The 20854-nt window shown below is 42.3% G+C and overlaps 1 protein-coding gene across 2 annotated transcripts; it reads left to right on the forward strand.

Annotated features, from left to right (window-relative positions):
• Positions 1-4857: 4857 nt before the first annotated feature.
• Positions 4858-18230, forward strand: DNAL4 (dynein axonemal light chain 4). Of its 2 annotated transcripts, none has more exons than XM_075286910.1 (4): positions 4858-4971; positions 12234-12401; positions 13831-13914; positions 16745-18230. In XM_075286910.1, the coding sequence occupies exons 2-4, from the start codon at positions 12330-12332 to the stop codon at positions 16907-16909; spliced, it is 321 nt and encodes a 106-aa protein (XP_075143011.1). In that variant the 5' UTR covers positions 4858-4971; positions 12234-12329; the 3' UTR covers positions 16910-18230. The 2 variants fall into 2 exon arrangements, with proteins under 2 accessions (XP_075143011.1, XP_075143012.1); XM_075286911.1 differs by lacking the exon at positions 4858-4971 and adding an exon at positions 11794-11832.
• The last annotated feature ends 2624 nt before the right edge of the window (positions 18231-20854 follow it).

Raw genomic sequence — 20854 nt, forward strand, 5'->3', positions numbered from 1 at the left:
GACAGCAGAGAAAGGGAGGGGGGAGAGAGGGGGAATGTCCTGAAGCGCTGACAGGAGCCAGAGCTGCAGCTCCTGTGTCTCAGCCGTTGATGCAGCTTCGGGGCCCCCATTCTGTGTTGCATACAGAGACTGCCTGTCTCTGCCATAATGAACACAATTGAATTAGCTAGCCTGATAACTGGGAGAACAGAAGACGAGTTCAGAAATGAAAGCAGCCCCTCTCCCCTATCTGATAGCAGGAAGCTAGGTCACATGGTGTAGACACAGGAATAGCTAGATACACAGGCTCGCTCCCGTGCACTTAGCCCCTCCTCCTTCCCCCCTGAGAGCAGCAGATACATCATTTGACTCAGGAGCAGCTAGGTCAGGGCTGTGGCCACAAAAAATTGAATAAAGTAAGATAGTGGACAAACAAAGCAGTTTTGCTGAAGCAGTGTATTTAGGAAAAGTCTTAAATCCACATTAACAAGCAGTATAGATAGGATCCTTGTGATGGGACAACCCCTTTAACAGTCAGAAGGGCGTTCCTGTCAGGAACGCTCTTCCTCACAGCAGCGCCTATAGCACTGTACTGTGAGAGCGGGCAGGAACGGCCCCTGCCTCTCCTCACAGTGCTCGTCCATAGACAAATACTGGGGGAGGCGTTCCTCACCGCTCTCACAGTACAGCGCTACAGGCGCTGCTGTGAGGAACGGCGTTCCTGACAGTCAGTCAGGAACGCCCTTCTGACGATGAAGAGCTACGGTACCGGCACTAATAGCGCTTCACATGGGGCACAGATCGTCGAAAGCCGACAATGAGCTGAATTCAGCTCAATGCCGGCTTTCTAGCGGTATATAAAACCGCATGTGCCCCAAGTGATGAAAAGTCCTCTTTAATTGATTAGTTGAATTTTAAAAGGGGTTATTTAGTTTAACCCCTTAAGGACACAGCCCAAAAGTATGTTAAGGACCAGGCCTGTTTTTTCAAAATTGACATGTGTCACTTTAAATGGCAATAACTTTGAGACGCTTTAACTTACACAAGTGATTTTGAGAATGTTTTCTCGTAACACATTATACTTCATGTTAGTGGTAAACACTAATCAATATTTTTGTATTTACTTATTAAAAAAATAGGAAATTTGATGGAAATTTGGAAAAAATTGCAATTTTCAAAATGTGATATTCTCTGCTTTTCAGGCAGATAGTCATACCACCCAAATACATTAATAAATATTATCTCCCATATCTCTGCTTTATATCGGCATCATCTTTTGATTGTATTTTAATTTATTTTGAACGTTACAGGGCTTACAAGTGTAACAGCGATTTTCCAGATTTACAAGAAATTTAACTATGTTTGTTTTGTTTGTTTTACACACTTTATTATTTATTTTAAAAAAACTTTTTTACATTTGTGCTGTAAGCACACTAGAACCTGCGATCAGAGAGGATCACTGGTTCTATACTAACTATAGACTTGCAATACACGTGTATTGCAGTCTATAGAGGAAGCTAGCTATGCAGATGCATAGACTAGCTTCCACTCGTCCTGGCATCCAAGGGGTTAACCCTCCCCCCATCGGAGCTCGCTCCGATGGGGGGAGGGATTAAGGAGCAGCGTGTAGCTGTAAATTACAGCTCACACAGACTCCTGATGCTGCCGGCACCATGCTTTATAGCCCGGCCAAACCCCTAGGGTGCCATGATCACTATGGATCTGGCACCTTAAGGGTTAAACAGTGGGGGTCGGTGCAATCACCGTCCCTGCTGCTACAGGGGAAGCCTGGCTGTCAGATACAGCCGGCCTCCCATGGAGATCGCACGGGCTCTGCTTCTGAGCCCGTGCAATCTCAATCACGTATAGGTACGTGGGAATGCGGGAACTAACCACATTCCCTGACGTACAGGTACGTGATTTAGCGTTAAGGGGTTAAATAATAAAATACAAAATGGGCCGAATAACCTGATGCATCAATACAAATCACTTGCTAACATATATCTTTTTTAAATCCAACACTGTTTATCTGATTTATTTTCAGTTCATTTACCACAGCTGTGAAGTTTCATTTGAAGCTTACTACACCCACCCAAGACCTCCCTCCCCTGTAAATAGTTCATCCAGCAAATGAAACATCGCAGCAGAATGTGATTTCTTTGCCCCTTTAAGTCATTCATGGGAGTGATTTATTGCCTGGTTAGATATGAAGAGGGCAGCAATGCTGCACAGGCTGGAAAAGTGAGACTCAAGGCAAACGCTGTAACAAAACAGGCCTTGCAGCATGGAAGAAATTTGCACAGAGGTTGACTGGAGAAGATAGGGGTACAAGCAAGCAGACAAATCATGGGAAATGTAGTTTGTACACAGATTCTAAATAAGTTATACAAGGAGCAGCAAGTAAAATAAAGGTAAGCAAAGGGTGCACAAGGGAACTGTGAGTATTTAGTACTACTGTGGATGTATTTGCAGTTACTTTTTAAAAGCTGGATAACCCCTTTAAGTTTTAATATTTATACCCAGTCAATTGCTATTTTTATGACTATAAACTTCACAACAGCATGAAACGTGCTGGTGGTGGTAGCATCATGGCTAAAGCCTGCTTTACTGCAAGTGGGTCAGCACGGCTTGCCATCATTGATGGAACAATGAATTCTGAATTGTACCAGTAAATTTTAAAGGAAAATGTCAGGACATCTGTCCATGAGCTGCGTCTCAAGAGAATGTGCTTGAAACAGCAAGACAACAACCCTTGGCAAAGAGGTTGTTCTACCATAGAATGGTTAAAGAAGAATAAAGTTAAAGTTTTGGAATGGCCAAGTCAAAGTCCTGACCGTAATCCAAAAGAAATGTTGTTGAAGGATCTGAAGCGCACAATTCATGGGAGGAAAACCACCAACATTACAGAATTGAAGCTGTTTTTGAGGGAGGAACAGGCTAAAATTCCTCCAAACAGATGGGCAGGAATAACCAACAATTAACAGGAATTTATAGATTCAGCTATTGCTACACAAGAGGATCACACTAGATACTGAGTGTCATCTCTGGCACTGAAAGAGGATTTGGTGCCACCAGGACATACCGCCCAATCGTCCTGATTTCCGCGGGACACTCACAATTTCCTACCCCTGTCCCGCGCAGCTCCCTACATGTCCTGCTATGTCCCTTTAATGATTTACTGATCAATCATTCCTCCGATCACCGCCTGCTCTTATAACAGATAAGAGGCTGCAGTGATCGAGGAATGCTTTACTATGGTTCTATGGGAAGAATATGCAAATCCGCCTTCCATGATGTAATTAGGAAGACAGTTGCTGCCTCATTGTTGCAAACCAATAGAGGGCGCTCACTGGAATGTGCAAGCCCGTCTTAAGACAGGATTCCAGTGAAATAACCCAATAATGGCTGCTCCCTTTAGCCTCATGCCCGACCTTCCAAGAGGCCTTTGTTTAGCAATGACGCTGGGATTAATACCAGGTATAGTCTCTCAATCGAGGACATATGGTTCAAGAACCTTGTGTGACATCACACGGTCACGTGACTAGGTGGGCGTGTCAGTGTCCCGTGCAGTGAAGAGAGAAGAGATTTGTGTAAGGTACTGAGAAGGGAGGGGAAAGGGGGATCTGAGATGAAGGATGGAGAGAGAGAATGTGTATATCTGTCTGTGTTTGTCATTATACTGGGGGCAGAGATGGAGGGGGGGGACATGAAATGGAGCAGATAAAGGGGCCGCTTAAACTGGGGGACAGCTGGAGAGGGCATTAAACCATGGAGGTAGGTGGAGGGGGACCTGTCTGCCTCTAGTTGCCCCCAGTTTAATTTCACCCTCCAGCTACCCCTACGGTTTAATGTCTGCTTCTAGTTGCCCAGCGTTTAATGTCCCACTTCATCTGCCATTTATTTATTGCCCCCTCCAACTACCCCCCATTGCTAATGTCCCCCTCCAGCTGATCCAGTTTCATGTTTAAACTGGGGCACCAGGAGAGGGACTTAATACTGTGGGGCAGTTGGAGGGGAACATTACAATGTGGAGACATATAATGTACGGGTGACTGTAGGAGGATTATACTGTGTCGGGGGACATGAAAAATGAATGAGAATGGGCGGAGTCAACATAAAAGTGAGCAGAGCTAAATTTGCTGCGGCGTGCATTTTGCCCCTCTTTCTGTTGTTCAAAAGTTGGGAGGTATGCCAGGACCAATGCAGATGCCATGGGCCTTTAACTGTTTCAGTTCCACATTGCTAGCCCCAGACGTTGCAGATAAGAGACAGATTGCCATACATAGGATAGATAACTGCCTGGGAGATGACTATCTCTTTATATGGTTGCATTTCATGCCCATGTCACAGGAAAGTGGCAATGTTAAGAAGGGGCATCGGCACTCACAGGGGCCTCACACAAACATTGTTCTGGGGGGCTACATGGGCCGTACTCCTGGATAAGTTTTACAAAATATTGCCAAGAATGTGTATATCTAGCCATGGAATAGATGATAGCTGTAGGATAGATATATAGATAGACACAGCTCGATAAATATAATAGATAACAAGTAAATAACTGATATACAGCTCCATATAAATACATAGATGGGCTCTATAGGTATATATATAGATATTACTGTGCACTATGAGTGTGTATAGAGATATACTCAGATACAGAGAACATCGTCTGTAATATTCTTCACCATAACAAGAGAGAGATTTGTTTTCTGAGCTGCTATGGAGATGAGCAGGCAGTATAACAGCCACCTGCCGCGGTTTTGTCTCCTGGGCGACCGAGGTAAAAGTCCCCAACATACGTCAGCAGGAAGGCCCCGGCGGCCAACCAATAAATGGTGGCGTGTGAAGCAGAGGGGCGTGGCGTACAGCTCGGTGGCTCCGCTTCCGGGTTTGCTTGCGGTTGCCAGGGGAGGCCTGGGCCGCGGCATAGCAACGGCGAGCGGAGGGACGCTTTGTGAAGTCAGAGACCGATCCGGACAACCCCGGGCTGCGGTAAGTCATTGTCCGGTGGACTTCAAAACGGTGGCTGAACGCACAGTGTGCACGGTGTACTGAAGAAAAGAATAGACCCAGAAAGAACAAAAGTAACGACAGTACATGTCCTGGGCTGGAGCCAGCGGGAGAGTGGTGGAAGTGCTAGGAGAGAGCGAGCCCGGGGCGCCGGGGGGTGCAGGGCAGCAGGCGCTATCTGGGTGCCCACAGCCTTTGTGTAGGGAGCTGCTGATCCGTGCCGCTGATTGGCTCTCTGTGCTTGGCTGTACCTGACTGCAGGTGATCACTTCTGCTGGGACGTGGAGGAGGGTAGGGGGCTGCTATAGGACACATCAGCCCAATGTCATATGGGGGCTGCTATAGGACACATCAGCCCAATGTCATATGGGGGCTGCTATAGGACACATCAGCCCAATGTCATATGGGGGCTGCTATAGGACACATCAGCCCAATGTCATATGGGCTCTTCTCCCCTGTGTACAAAACCAGAGGTAGGGTCCCTGTAACTGACATGTCAGAAGATCAGGACATGTTACTGGAGACTTCAGGAGCCGGACAGGCAGAACTACCATAGACCCCAACAGTAAAACCCCCAAAAGTTCTATTTCCTAGCCTGTCTGACTCCGGGGTGGCTGCAGTCCTGGCATTGATGCTTCAATAGTTGTCTAGTTATACTAGTATCTATGGCGACAGAACGGACACTTTCATTCAACAGGCATCATGTTATATTAGTTACAATATTTATGGACCTGTAACAGCGTGTTCACATTACTGCACATATTGCTTCTTATTACTTGTTTACTTTGCTTACTTATATAGCGCCATCATGTTCTGCAGAGATCTCATCAACACTGTCCCAAGTAGAGCTCACAATCTAAATTCCTTATCATTATGTCTTCGGTGTGTGGGAGGAAACTGGAGTACCCGAAGGATACCCAAGCAAACCCTGGGAGAATATACAAACCTCTTGCAGATGTTTTCTTTGGCTGGATTTGGATCTAGGACTCCAGGGCTGCAAGGTCTCTGTTACTGTGTTTAAAGGGATTTTCTGGGACTTTAATACTAGGATAGATCACTACTAGAGATGAGCGAGTACTGTTCGGATCAGCCGATCCGAACAGCACGCTCCATAGAAATGAATGGATGCACCTGGTATTTCCGCTTTGACGTCGGCCGGCCACTTAACCCCCCGCGTGCCGGCTACGTCCATTCATTTCTATGCGAGCGTGCTGTTCGGATCGGCTGATCCGAACAGTACTCGCTCATCTCTAATCACTAATATTAGATTGGTGGGATTCAGACTCCAGCATCTTCATTGATCAGCTAACTGAAAGGCTGCAGCAGACATAGCGTCTGACATTATGTAGTGACTGTGCCTGGTAACTGCAGCTCAGTCACATTAAAATGACTGGCATTGACCTGTAGTACCATATGTGGCCACTGCACAATGAATGGAGATTTGTTGTCTTGTCTCCAAGGTGTGGTAGTCCCTACAGTCAGCAGGGAGCCTGCCACATCCCCCAAGCATATTCAACTGTCACCATCCAGTTATAGAGAACATTACAGTGATAAATAGCATACAGTTGTTATGTATGTCAACTTTCTTGATTTGTAGAAAAACAACTTTGAAGTCCTATGCAAATGAGACAGCTGGTGCACTGTGGACCGGCCTTCAGCTACCTGGAGCACTGCTCTTGCCACTCAGATCCTTACTATTCCCTGCCTGCACCACCCTGTGCAGTGGGAATTGATCCTCCCACTTGTAGAATAGAGCAATAAGAGCAGTGGTCATGGGAGCTGAATGCCCCCCCCTTCAGTGCACCCACTGCCTAATTTCCACAAGATTTCAAAGTTGTTGTTTTTTCTCTGTATCTACAAAAGTGACATATAAAACAGAGACATGCTATTTATCATAACGTGATCTGTAAGATGGTGACGACAGGGGAATATGCTTTTGGGAAATGATAGACTCCCTTTAAAGTCCTCCCGAACCCCTTCAGGATATGTCCGTTTAAGGCTGAGGCCCCACGTTGCAAAAATGCATCTTTTTTGTGGCAGGTTTTGCTGTGGTTTGTTGAGCCAAAGACTTTACTGGATTGAGCATATAGGAGAAGTATAAGAACTTCCTAGATATTTCCCATAACTTTGGAAGCCATTTGTGACTTTGGCTCAAAAACCTGCAACACAATCTGCGTTTCCGGCCTAAATGTTAAGGCCCCACATGGAGTAAACGCCGTGGGAAAAAAAAACACAGTGCTTTACAGTCATAACAAAGTGGATGGGATTCTAGCGAATCCCGTTCCCGGTTTGCGGTAACATACATGGTGTAGACACACAACAATTTCCAAAATTATTGCAGTTTTGGAAATCACAACATGTCAATTATATCTATGGAAACGCTGGCAGCTTCCCTATAGATATAATTGAAGCAGGAAGCCCACAGAGGAAACCTCTGCGAACCATGATGTGTTGCCGTCGCAGCTTTTCCTGCATTGCTTCTTTGCTGCGGGACGCCATGTGGGGCCTTAGCCTAAAGAGGTTTTTAGGGGGTTAAATATTGATGACCTGTTCTTAGGATAGGACATATATAATCAATGGGGGGACAAACACGCAGAAACTTCACCAATAAGCTTTTTAAAGAGACGTCTCTTCACTTAACACCACGCACTGCACTGTATATTATGTGGGGACTGAGCTTGGTATTGCAGCTCAGCTCCATGCACATGAATGAGACTGAACTGCACACTGCCCATATTATTAACCTCACTGGCCCACCCAAACACCACTGCCACTTGAAGCAGCTGATCTGTGGGGTTACTAGATATCAGACCGCCACCATTCAGCTATGAACAGCCTCCTTATAGGGAAACTGAAACTTATAAAGTAGAGACCTATAACTGTCTCTGAGCAACTTTCACTCGCATCCATCTGTTATTAAAGGGATTTAGCAACACTTAAAGGGATTCAATCATTACAATTAAATTATTTTTCTCCCTAATACGTAGGAATAGCCTTAAGAAAGGCTGGAGGTGGAGGTGTCCCCAATGCGATGAGAGAAATCTCCGGCGCCGCCTCTATCTTCACCTGGAATGGCCTCTCCCTGCGTCTTCTTCCAGCACTGGCTTCAAACTTCTAGGCATGCGCAGTCAGCTCTGCCATCGGGCCTTGGACAGAGCCGACCGCTCATGCCCGCGGCCATTTTCTTGTGGCTGCTTACCCCAGCTTACTGTTTAAGTAGCCACAAGAAAATGGCCACTTACACCAGTTTACTGTAAGCGGCCACAGGAAAATTGCCGTTGGCATGCGCAGTCAGCTCTGTCCGAGGTTCGACCACAGGGCTGACTTCGCATGCCTAGAAGTTTGAAGTCCGTGCTGGAAGAAGACGCAGGGAGAGGCCGTTCCAGGCCAAGATAGAGGAGGTGCTGGAGTTTTCTCTCGCAGCATTGGGGACGCCCCCAGTGCTGCGAGAGAACTCATTTGCATACAGAAGAAAACTGGAATTTCTACCGAACGGTGGCGTGGAGAAGACATCTAAAGGTAGGAGAAGAATAGCCTTTCTTAAGGCTATTCCTATGTGTTTGGGGCAAAAAAATTGCATTTTAATGATTGAATCCCTTTAATAAGAGCAACCAGAAAACATCTACATGGAGTTTCTCCCCATGTTTGCGTTGGTGTAAGACCAGCCTAAGACATACTATCGGCTTAGACTTGAGTTGGCACTACATATGTAACTGAAATAAATAAAATGGATACATTGGACTATATTAGTGAATTACTGCTGGTGATAACAACATTATGTAAACAAATTGCAAATTTACATACATATTATAAGGCTTTGTTCACATATTTCATCTGAAGTCCTGTCCTATTACATAGCATGGAGAGGACATAAACCTGACAACCCCATTATGAATCAGTGGGGTTTGTCAGATGCCACTGGTGCCCATGAGTTCCATTTCTTACCTTTTTCCTCTACTTGAGAACCATATTGATCACTAGGGCCTAAGTGATAAATCACACTTTGCTCCACTTATTATAAGGGTAAATCTTCCTTCCCCCAGAGGGCACTGAAGACCTTGCACTTAAAGATTTCTATAGAAAAAAAAATCAAAGCTAGCACTACCATGGACTGTCACTGCCTCTTCCAGGTGCCCATGCTGCAGCTCTGAGCTCTGTGTTGACAAACACTTGAAGAATGTTTACAGGACTGTGATATTTTAAAGGTTAGGGAGGGTCCCAGAGACCCCATGCTAAGTCATTAATCTCCTTCATGGGATGAGTCTCCTCCTTTTGTTGTATAGCAAGTCATATGTGGCTGCTTCTTTGTACAGACACCTGGCTATGTGCTCTGAAGGAGGGAAAAGCATTATATACAATGTTTTAACAAATAAACATGTTTAATAAAAGATATACATGTTTAGTATCTCTGTATTATATATGTGTTCTGGGGATAATATCACTCCTTAAGGAGAGAGCACCTTTACAGACATATGGAGACTTCCGAAACCATTTTTGCTCCACTGGGGGATTATGGGAAATATGCAAATCCGTTTTCCAGGATGTAATTAGGAAAACCGTGCCTCTGCTTGCTGCCCTCTGGGGACAGCCCCCTTAAACATCATGCAGGTGTTTTTCAGCAAGTCTATTGCCGCAATGCGAGGTTTAGCCAAACCAGTAAATCTATTCCAAAAGGAACAGAATTCCAGCTGTGGACTGCGCTGTTTGGATCTGTTGCATCTCATCAGCACAGCATAGGAAAAACTGGTCTGGCAGAGATGAGAGGCTTCTAGACCAAGTTCTGGGGATACTATCACTCCTTAGGGAGAGAGCACTTTTGTAGTGTGTGTGTGTGTGTGTGTGTGTGTGTGTGTATATATATATATATATTACGTGTGTGTTATTGGCCAATATAGAAAAATTAAAACCATATTCCCACTTCATTTATGGCATGTCCACAGGATGTTTCATATTTTTTCCAACAGGTGCAAGTTATACCCCTGGTTTAACCTAAAAACTTAATGTAAACTGTATACATTGCCTTGAATGAGCTGTTAAATGAAGTTTACCGTCTCCCCAGGCATATTCAGCCGCCACCACCACTTCAAATGTACATAACAGTGATAAATATGCCCTTGTTATGTTTTTAGATTTAGAGAAAAAAATCTTTTGAGTCTTATGCAAATAAGACAGTCAGTGCTTTGGGGGCGGTTCTCAGCCCTGGGAGCACTACTTTTGCTACCTAAGTAAGTAGGAGATCAGAGTGGAAAAAGCGGTGCTCCAGGGATCTAAAGGCCCGCCCCCAGTGCACCAACTGCATCATCTGTATAAAACTTCAAATTAGTTTTTCTCCAAATTTACAAAAGTGACATACGTAACAGTGGTCTGGTGTTTAGCGCTGTATTAAGCTTTCTATTACGGTGGTGTCAGTTGAATATGCTCACTTAGATACACTCCTTTTAATGGCTCTTTTAAATCAAGTTTTTATGTTAAACCTATTTTTTTTTAAATATGGTATTTTTTTTTTCGCCTATGTCACTGTCTATATTTAGGAAACCACCCATTATTTCATAGAGCATTCTCAGGTCACTGTCCTATACAAATCAATGGAGGAACCTTATCGAGCCCTGTATACCAGTTTATTGACATCAAAAACGCACAAAATGGATTCTTGCGCTTTTTTTTTTTTTTTTTTTAATTCAACAAGTTTTATTGATTTTCAAAGAAATTTTATGGGGATACAGAAACAAGAAAAGGGTAGGGATACTCTTGCTCATTTTTGTTGGCTTTTTGTGCAAGAAGTGTTGTGCCTTTTCACATTTTAATGCCTCCCATGCTAGTTTGTTTTTTTGGTTTTTTTTTTCTTTCAAAAATGGACGGGATAGGAGGAGTGAGGTCACCGTGCCGGACACATTTCTATAGTTTATACTGCTGTAAATTATAGCTGAAATCTGTGCCAGCTTGTATATAGCATAGGTTACAGTTTATGGCACATGGCAGCCCAGAGATGCCCCAAATGTAAGAGGCAGTGTACCTCACTCTATTGGGGTTATCTCCACAATACAGTTTCCTTTGCCTATGTGGCTGCCGAAATGTACGGTATATCTCTGAAACTGCTTACACAAGGTGGCCATGGTTTTGATCCAGAGAGGTGATGTCCATATTTCTCTAATCTACAAAAACGTCCGTCTGTTCTAGCTGTATATAATAATAAGTCTTAATAGGGATTAATGTTTGGGTTTTTTTCTGGCAGCTGCTTATGACCCTTTAAATAAACATGCATGCTTAGCTAAGCTTGGTGTGTATGTTTAATGGGTTGTTGGGGAAGATAACTGTTAAGTGAAATTGCAATCAGACATGTTTGGTCAACGTTGGAATTCTAGCCAGTGTACAGACTGGATTTACCATTCCAGATTCCCCCTGTGGGGCCTTATAAATCCACTGCATCTACATAACTTGGCCATACACATTAGATAGCTGACAATAAGCCAGTCCTTATCTCCCTTAATATCTGCTGTTTGGGGACAGTTGGAGGGCCTCCATACCCTTCAGATAGTTGATAACATTTGTCCAATGTGTATGACCAGCTATAGGGTTAAGTAATAAAATTCTAGCTATCTGAAGACTCCATAATGAGGGTAACTGCTCCATGGGTTAGACCTAAAAGGTAACAAATAAAATGGTTACCGTTCCTAGTCTTTGAACTATTTCAAGAATCTACTCTACGTCTGGTGCTAGTTCAGTGACTGTACTATGTGCCAATTCCTCTACAGTGTCATCCATGTGTATGTCAACAACTACTCGTTACCGTTACACCACGCCTCATGGAGTCCTTCAGGACGGTGTCCTAAAGTGTATTCCATGGTATGTATCCCTTTAAATGTATATAATCCCATTCTCTTGACAGCTGCCTTGAAACATTTAAAGGGCTTCATTCTTTGTGGATTTCTCCCTTTCTTCCTATCTGCTGGTTGCCCTGGTGATACATAGACGAGTTGTGTTCTTTAATGTTGTGACTGCTATTGTTTGCAAGTAAAAATAAATGTATCCGCACTTTGATGGCACTAAAGTTAACACGTAAAACATTTCCAACATTTGATACTGTTTGTCCTTTCTTCAAATGTGTCACTCTAGTCCCGGACTCATTGTAATGTTTGATAGAAAGATCAAGGCTTCTTTTTAATAAGAGAGGAGAAAAGAGAGAACTGATGAACAATGACATCTGGAAACGCTTGTGCTACATTATATATTCTGTGTTTCTTTAGGGATCTGATTGCGACCCCTCGGCGGCTGCTCCTGAATCTACATTATATGTTCTGTTTTGCACAACACTAATTGCTGTTACTTGAAGAGGAAGAGTCATGGCAGATCCTGGAGAGGGCAAGAAGGATGAGGCTGACTACAAGCGGATGCACAGCTTCCCATTAATACGGGTAATAAGAGCTTTGTTCCAGCGTTACAGGCTTTAAAAGGCGCAATATACTTATTAATAAAAGCCTCCTTTGTCATATTAAAGTGAAACTCTTCCTATGTAGCTATTAGATGTCACATGTCACATGGTTGTAATATAGCTTTACTATCTTTTTACAGTTTTGATTCTCTTCGTTTTTATCTAGTAGGCTAGCTGTTGTGTTTAATACAGGAGTCACTGTGCAATATATTTTATTAGGATGAAAAGTTATGCAGTTTTCCATTATACTTCATATCTCAGTTCTTCATTATTTTCCAAGATCTCTGTTTACTGCTATTTGGGCATAAAGTGGACATACACTTAAATAGGGACTATTGTTTCAACATATGTTGCATAAATGAAATGTGCAGGCGATTGTAAGAACTGCAGGACACATGACTCAGTTCTATAGAAGTCAATGGAGATGGGGGTGGAAAGGAAGAGATGGAGATAAGAAACTGCTTTTATTCTGACCCTAGAGCTTTCCATCACTTTATTCACATCAATACAGTACATCTCGATACAGTATATTCTTCATGGTCCTGGGGCTGTTTGTTAGTGAGAAGTTATAGAGCAGATTCCTCCCTTGTCTAGTGTATGGCAGCCAGTCCCTATCCACCAGCTCCAAGAAGAATGAAGACTTCAGATACAGCGCACAGAAGGGAAAACTGCAAAATATTGGACAATATAAACCAGGCCAGGTCCAGGTTTGTGTGGACACTTGGGAGACAGAACCTCAGTGGGCCAATAATAAGTTTTACATTATGGTGGGTACATGTATGAGTATTTACTGTGCATACATGCGCGCACACACACTACATTGCCAAGAGTATTTGGAAATCTAGACTCCGTATTCATATGTACTTGTGAGACTATGAAAACCCAAGTATATTATTAAATTTGCCCTCTCCCATCCTTCTCTTAGAAGAACCGTATTATTGAGGTCATCATCGATGAGCCTGGGCTATGCTTGATGTTCCGGTGTTAAGGCAATGCAGTCAGGTCACACCAAACTCCGGAAACCTTTTTTTTTATGGACATTTATTTGCATTGCCACAGATAGCATGTGGGAAATCTTCATAATATACTTGGCTACTGCCTTATGATAACCTTGTTTCTTGTCAGAGTCCTATGGTCATTGGCTTCACAGTCAGTCTTCTTACTGTTCTTAATAATTCTAGGCTTGTATTTGGCTGTGTAAGGAAATCCCAGCCATGGAGGATCCATCTAACTGTGTAGTGAATGTCTCTGAGCTCATCAGACTGACCTATTTGGAGAATGGGTGTAGCTAATTAAAGGGGTGTCAACATTTATTTTGCTATGTGATGTATACTCATGGTGCACTGAAGTGGTTAATAGGAGCGTCTCTCTTGACAAAGCTGCGTTGTAACAGCCATGTTTTCTCCCTTCAGCACACAGACATGCCAGAAGAGATGCGAGTAGAAACCATGGAGCTTTGTGTTACAGCCTGTGAGAAGTTTGCCAGTAATAATGAGGTAACTGCAGTGTTCACATCCAGGATGAAAGGCTCTCCTGCAGTAAACTGTACAGCAAGTGGTGGGCTTAGCCACTACTGTGCAAGAGAATTACATGGGATATGGAAAGTACATTATAAAATAATAAGATGTACCTTTAGCTTATAGACATTGGTGCCTCATAGTATCACTATAGATCCTTCGTATCCTTATATACTTGTTTTAGAAATCAATCCAGTGAGCTGTAGAGTGACAGCCCATGCTATAGATGCACTGAAAGTGGTGTTTCAGTCCATTGTAAAGTGCCTGTACACCTTCCATAGCTGTCAATGCTTGCCTGATCAACCTATATTCCTCCAGGCTCCCAAATACGCAGACACATTTGGCTTGGCCAAGCATGCGTGAGAAAAGGAGAGTAAGATGTAGTTGGAAGTAAGATGTAATATAATTAGTTATAGACGTATTGGTTATGAATCAAAGGCTGTGTGTTTACCTCCTAATCTAAGGACAAGTGTGGAAATTTTAGGAACTCCCTTGCGGTGCTTTATGCCCATCCAATAAACTTTTTCCACTTTGCTTTTGAAGTGTCTGTCACTTAAAAGAAATCTAACATAGAGGTGCAATAAACATGCATCATAAACATCTTGCTCAAGAGCTCGTGCACTCTGCATGTCTGTCTATGGCCATATTGGTGCCAGTGTGCAGCTACAGGACCCAACAGCACAATCTTCATTATGGCTTTGGCTTGTGAATTAGGAGGCTGAATACTTTACACAGTTATTGCACTACTTTTATTAGTTTGTCTGTTATACTTCAAGGTGTTGCATTTTCATTTCTATACCATCTCTTATATGATCCATGGTTGTAGTATTTAACCTCGTTCTGTGCAAACAAATCAATTTGTGCAACTCAAGATGCAAAGGTTACAAGTACGGCAGGGCGATGAATCGTTAAATAGCCAAAACCGAACAACAACCAGGGTATCCATGATTATTGGTTATTTCTGTTCTGTTATTACAGTATCTGCAGTTTTGTTGTTTGCAACACAGCTGCAATTGTTATATTGTGGGATCTCTTCAGACCCCGGAATATAATATCTGAAGCCCAGGAGAGGCCATCAAACATAATAAACAGTGTTACTCACTTCTCCTGAGCTCGACTACCTGCTGTCTTTGGCGTTTTTGCCTGTCATCAGGGACTGCAGTTTTGTTTCAGCTGTACTCAGTCTGAACAAAACCACCAAGCGTATCTCCCAAGACAAATCTTGCAAGGTTCACCAAAATACTTAGTTAACCTGTAAAAGGGGCGGGACCTAAATAATCGCCATTAATCATTATCAAAGTAAAATGACATGAGGAGAATGTGTCATGTTCATGAATAAAACATGGAAAATCACATCAGCATTTCATTTCACCACATTGTGGTGTAGTTTTGAAATGCCTGGGTTTTTTTTTTTTTTTTTTGTAGATTGTGAGCCCCATATAGGGATCACAATGTATAATATATTTTTTTTTTCTCCTATCAGTATGTCTTTTGTAGAAAGGGAGGAAATCCACGCAAACATGGGGAGAACATACAAACTCCTTGCAGATGTTGTTCCTGGTGGGATTTGAACCCAGGACCCCAGTGATGCAAGGCTGCAGTGCCAACCACTGGGCCACCGTGTTGCCCCTGAAATGCTAGTTTTTATTCATTTTTTTTTTTTTTTTTTTTTTTTTTTTTTTTCCTTCTTTCTGGTAAATCGGAATGTAGACATTCCAGAACTGTGAGGATTTGCAGTAGAGCCGACACTCTGATCCGGATCGTCAATTGCATCTTTTGTGATGCTTCCAATGCAGAATCAGACTCCAGAAAGACATTCGATGACTTACAATATCCAAGCTATTTATACAAACCTGGAAGGCAGGGTCCCTTTTAATGGGATATTGTCAAACGCGGAATATGCCATAAATGACTTATAGCTTTTTGGCCCTATTTCTGGGACCTGCTTCTATCTTGGAAGCTGACATTGGGGACACCCTTCCTGTGACCACTGTGAATAGAGAAGTGACCGTGCATACGTGGTTCCCTACAGTTATCCCCTCCCGAGTCAACTGAACCAGGGATTCCCAAGCAATGTCCCACGCTGGTACCTGCCAAGCCTGAAGCTGCATAGCGTCTGAGATTTGACAAGGGCATGCTCATTCAGATTAGACTGGTTATTGACCCTATACAATTATTTGTACGGAAGTTTCCGAAAACCTCTGTCAAAGAGTGCATGACAGTTTTCAGAACTAACATTGACGTTGAAAATGCTGCAGGTGCCTTGCCACCTCTCCATTCACATCTGCCTTAGGACAGGAATCCCCAACTTCTGTTCTCGAGATGTGGGACCCACATTTCTAAGACTATAATGACATATCCTGTGAATATATAGTTAAGCCTTTAAATAAAAGTTAGGCTGGGTTCACACTACCGCCGCTGTCCGTCCCGGGGTTTCCGTTGTAAACCCTGGGGAAACTGGACAGGGGACAGCTTGCTGTCGGTCAGCTTTAAAACCCATTCATTTGAATAGGTTTTTGAAGGTGACCGCCGGTGTCCGTATTCGGCCTCTGCAAAGTCTTGCATGCAGGACTTTGTGTCTGTGCAAAAAAAATAAAATAAAAATTATTTCCATGCGGAGAATCTGCATTCAGACATCGGTGGTCACCTTTTAAAACTCTTTCATTTGAATGAGTTTTAAAACTGACTGCCAGCAAGCCGGCCCCTGTCCAGTGTTCCCGGGGTTTAAGACGGACAGTGACGGTAGTGTGAACGCCCCCTTAGCTGACACTAATGATATCCTGTAATGTGCGATCTTTATATTTTTCAGAGTGCAGCGAAGATGATAAAAGAGACAATGGACAAGAAATTTGGGTCTTCGTGGCATGTGGTGATTGGAGAAGGCTTTGGTTTTGAGATCACTCATGAAGTCAAGAACCTTCTATACATGTTTTTTGGGGGCAGCCTGGCTATTTGTGTCTGGAAGTGTTCATGAGGAACCTTGTTCAGGTTGCCCCCCTTCCACTTCTTACCTTCTACTCAGGATGTGCTGCTACAAGGCCTCGCTCAGGAAAGAGTCTCCAGCCAGGCTCTCTATTTATCTTTTGGGGTGTCTGGGAGTCACCTCTTAACCCATTGGGAATCAGAAGGGTTTGCAATAGATTTGCAGGCACCTACAGCTTGGATTGTTTTTAACTATACAAGAAGGGGAATAGATCGGCTTTTTGCAATACGTTCCTAAATAGACGCTTCAGAGCTTTTCAACAATCAGTTACACCAAATGAACAATAGGAACAGCTGTCAAACACCTTTTCCGAACCCCTGACCCTCAGAGGCTTTTGTAACCAGTAATAATGTATGCACAGGGTTTTACCGTCCAACTGGCACCGCAGCTCTGGTTTCCCAAATATATTTTATGGTCACTCTCATTCCTCATTTCCTTTTCCCTCTGAGTATTACAAGAACATTTTGCGTTCATTCTCTATTTCCTTGACACTCTGCCCCCTTATTATTCTCACTATCGCACATTCTGTCATGTATGAGTCATTCCATCCCTCTCCTATTAACAAGCCGTCTATTTGTCTTCCCTTGGAGAATAGTTTTCAGCATAGTTTTCATCATATCTAGAATTTTGTTATTAATTCTTAAACAGAACTTATAAAGCAAACATACATACATTAATAGAGTACCAGCATGTAAAGGAGAAACGCGTCTGATCTCAGAATTAGAAGCTACGTGCCGATAAGTTACATTGATGGCGGTCCGTTTAGTGACATTGAATGTGTAATAGATGTGACAGACAGTGGGGTCCCGGAATTGTGTACCAGTTAAGTATTGCCTAGGTTAGCTTTCCAGTAATGTGTTTCAATGGTTTTGGAAATATCTGGGTTAATGGTCTGGGTTTCTCTATTCATCATAGCTGCGTTCACCTGAGTGACATGTATAACACACATCTATAGATAGATCTGTTTGTGCAATATATTTCCTTTAGACTTCACTTTTTTTTTTTTCTGCATGCGATCATCTATGAATTTCCTTCTCTTCATTTGTTTTCTCACTCCCCCCTCACCTACATTTTGTCCATTTGACGTAGACATGCATCATAGACTATCCACAAGCCATAAATAATAGATCAGGAGATTAGGATACCACAGAGAAGCCTGCCAGCTACCAGTCCTTAATTCCTCTTGTTCAGTGGCAGAAACGTGAAGCCATGTTTCTTGGAAGGATTTTATACTCTGTTGGAACTTTAAGTATGCTGTTTTTTATGTTACCTCTGGTTATAAACCGGTTTACTCTACTTGTCATTAATAAACTTCCTTGGATTTTTTTTTACAGAAGATATTTCTTGTGTATCCCTATGTATACATAAAAGATCAAATGTACAATCACATGTCATGTATCTGATTTTCCAGTGTAGGGAGGGGAATTTTTAAACAGCTAGTTCACATTATGCTGTCTATAATCTATCTCAATGTGCTACCTTATATAAGAGCAGCATCTTAGGATAAGCTCACACACAGTTTTTGGCAGGCGGACCTTGAGGTGGAATCCACCTATTCATTTTTATTCAGATTTTCCCCTTCCACCTTGCTGGGTTTTTTGTTTTTTTTTTCAGCTAGAGGATAAAAGAAGCGTCATGAATCATGATCTATCTTCTCAGGCAGAGTCCACTTTGCAAACCCTACAGAAATAAATGGGAGGTGGAAAAAAAACGTGGTGCGGTTTTAGACATGGTTTTTGTAAAAAAAAAAAAAAAAAAAACACATCTGAAAACAGTGTGCTGAAGGAAAAAAAAAACTGTAAATTTAACCTTTTCGCTGCCAAGGGTCTCTGGAAATTTTGCACCTCCAGTAGCCAGAGCAATTTTCACAGTTTTGAGATGGACAAATCAAACCTAAATTGCAACATTAAAAAAGCATCCAACCCCCCCATACTTATATATTTTCTTAAAGTAGACACCTGCAGCATTGTCAGAATGCCACTTGGTACTGTATACGAACAGGCACCTTCATGCAATTTTGATTTAAAGTGAATGTTTTATGAAAAAATGCAAATAAATGTATATTAGTTGTTAAAAGCGGAAACCAAACAAAAAAATTAAATGCACCAAACCTCCTAAAAATAAGAGTTCAACATGTGCAGAGTTCATACATATCACTATGGCCTGAACCCGCATGCACGTGTCTTCAGAAAATCGCTAGAACTGGAAGGAACAAAATTCTGCTTTGAAGCTGGAAATGTTAAAAAAGTATCATCCTATAAAATGTAGGGATTACACACCATGAAAAGTAAGTGAACCCCTAAACCCTATATATTTTTTTGAAAGTAGACAATCTGAAGATTACAAATGTCTTAATGGGTCATCGAGCACGGACTCCCAAAAACACGAATACAGAAGACAAGCAGGATTTTGCTGTTGTTCACTAATATGTTAAAAAGCTATACTGCACCTACCAAACTGTGACTGTGATACCAAAATCTAACTTTTTTCAGAGTACACAGCATACCGTATATAAAAACACAATTTAATAGTTTATATATACAAGCACCTTCATTCAACTTTGCGGCAAACAGAGATTGCTAGCAAAAATTGTGCAAAAATTCAAATTTGCCGCTAAAGTGCGTCTCAAGAAATCCCTTTCTGCAAACATAATGTACTGTCCATAAAACTGCAATATGTGAGGAGTTCATACATACCACACATGTATATATTTACAGGGGCGGGTGTTAAAGAATCGCCAAAATCGCAGAAATGCGCCATCCCATTTTGTGCATGCAAATTAAATAGGACTTTACATAAAAATGTTATTTTCCATCCCCCTATAATAATTTTAACAAGCTATACGTTCATCTCTAGTGATAATCGTTATTACTATTATTTTAGTGTGTAACGGATATCACTAGAGACGTATTTTACTGTAGAAAGCTCAGGTATGGACAGGACAGGGATTGGGTGAAATGTAAACTTTATTTGCGACTTTATGTATATGTTGTGTAAGTGTTTGGTGCAACTTTTTTTTTTTTTTGGGGGGGGGCGCTGCGACCTGGACAATGGTAAACGTCTGGGTCACAGTGACAACAAACTTCCTGGTTATGTTCAGGAGGTATAACATAAGAATACCCCACTAGTAAAGCTCAGGGGGGAATTACATTATAACTGTATGTGACAATCAGAGACAAATGTATAGTATACTCTCTGATTGGCAGGAGAAGGGTTAATAGGGACAATAGAGTCCCTGCCACCCCCCCTCCTGCTGTCACATACAAGTTATGCAGAGAGAGAGATGTTTCTGTGTGTCTCTCTCTCTGCTGCACTGCTCCGTGTCCCTCTTCCTTTCTTGTTAGATCGCAAATTTCTTGCTCTATATCTTTGGACTGCATCAACATATCTTAATGCTTTCAATTGCATTTTAAAGAGGAGAATCTCATCTTTAAAATGATATCAAGAACTCGATGATGTACTCGATGTACAGTTTTGGAGAAATTCACTGTTGAAATGCTGTCGGGAATTGAGATCTGCAGTTGGATCTCAATGCCAAATAGTGTTTTCAACAGTGAATGGCTCCAAGACTGTAAGTAAAATCATCAAGTCCCTGGTATCATTTTAAAGATGAGAGTCTCTTCTTTAAAATGCATTTTAAAGCATCAAGATATATTGATGCAGTCCAGAGATATCGGCATTAGTAGGGAGGACGTACTAAGTATGTCCTCTGCTACTGAAGTGCCACCTTGGGAGCACGTACAGTGTACGTGCCTGGCAGCGAAAGGGTTAAAAAAAAAAAAAAAAAAATCGCTACAAAATCCATGACTAAAAACATGATATACCAAAAACTGTAAAAAAAAAAAAAAACACTGCTTCCCAATTTCTAAAGCAGATTAATTTCAGGGTCCAAAATCTCTGTGTGAACTGTTGCTATAGGACCTATTCCTATAATAT

This window comes from Leptodactylus fuscus, chromosome 9, assembly GCF_031893055.1.
Source record: "Leptodactylus fuscus isolate aLepFus1 chromosome 9, aLepFus1.hap2, whole genome shotgun sequence".
Classification (NCBI taxonomy): domain Eukaryota; kingdom Metazoa; phylum Chordata; class Amphibia; order Anura; family Leptodactylidae; genus Leptodactylus; species Leptodactylus fuscus.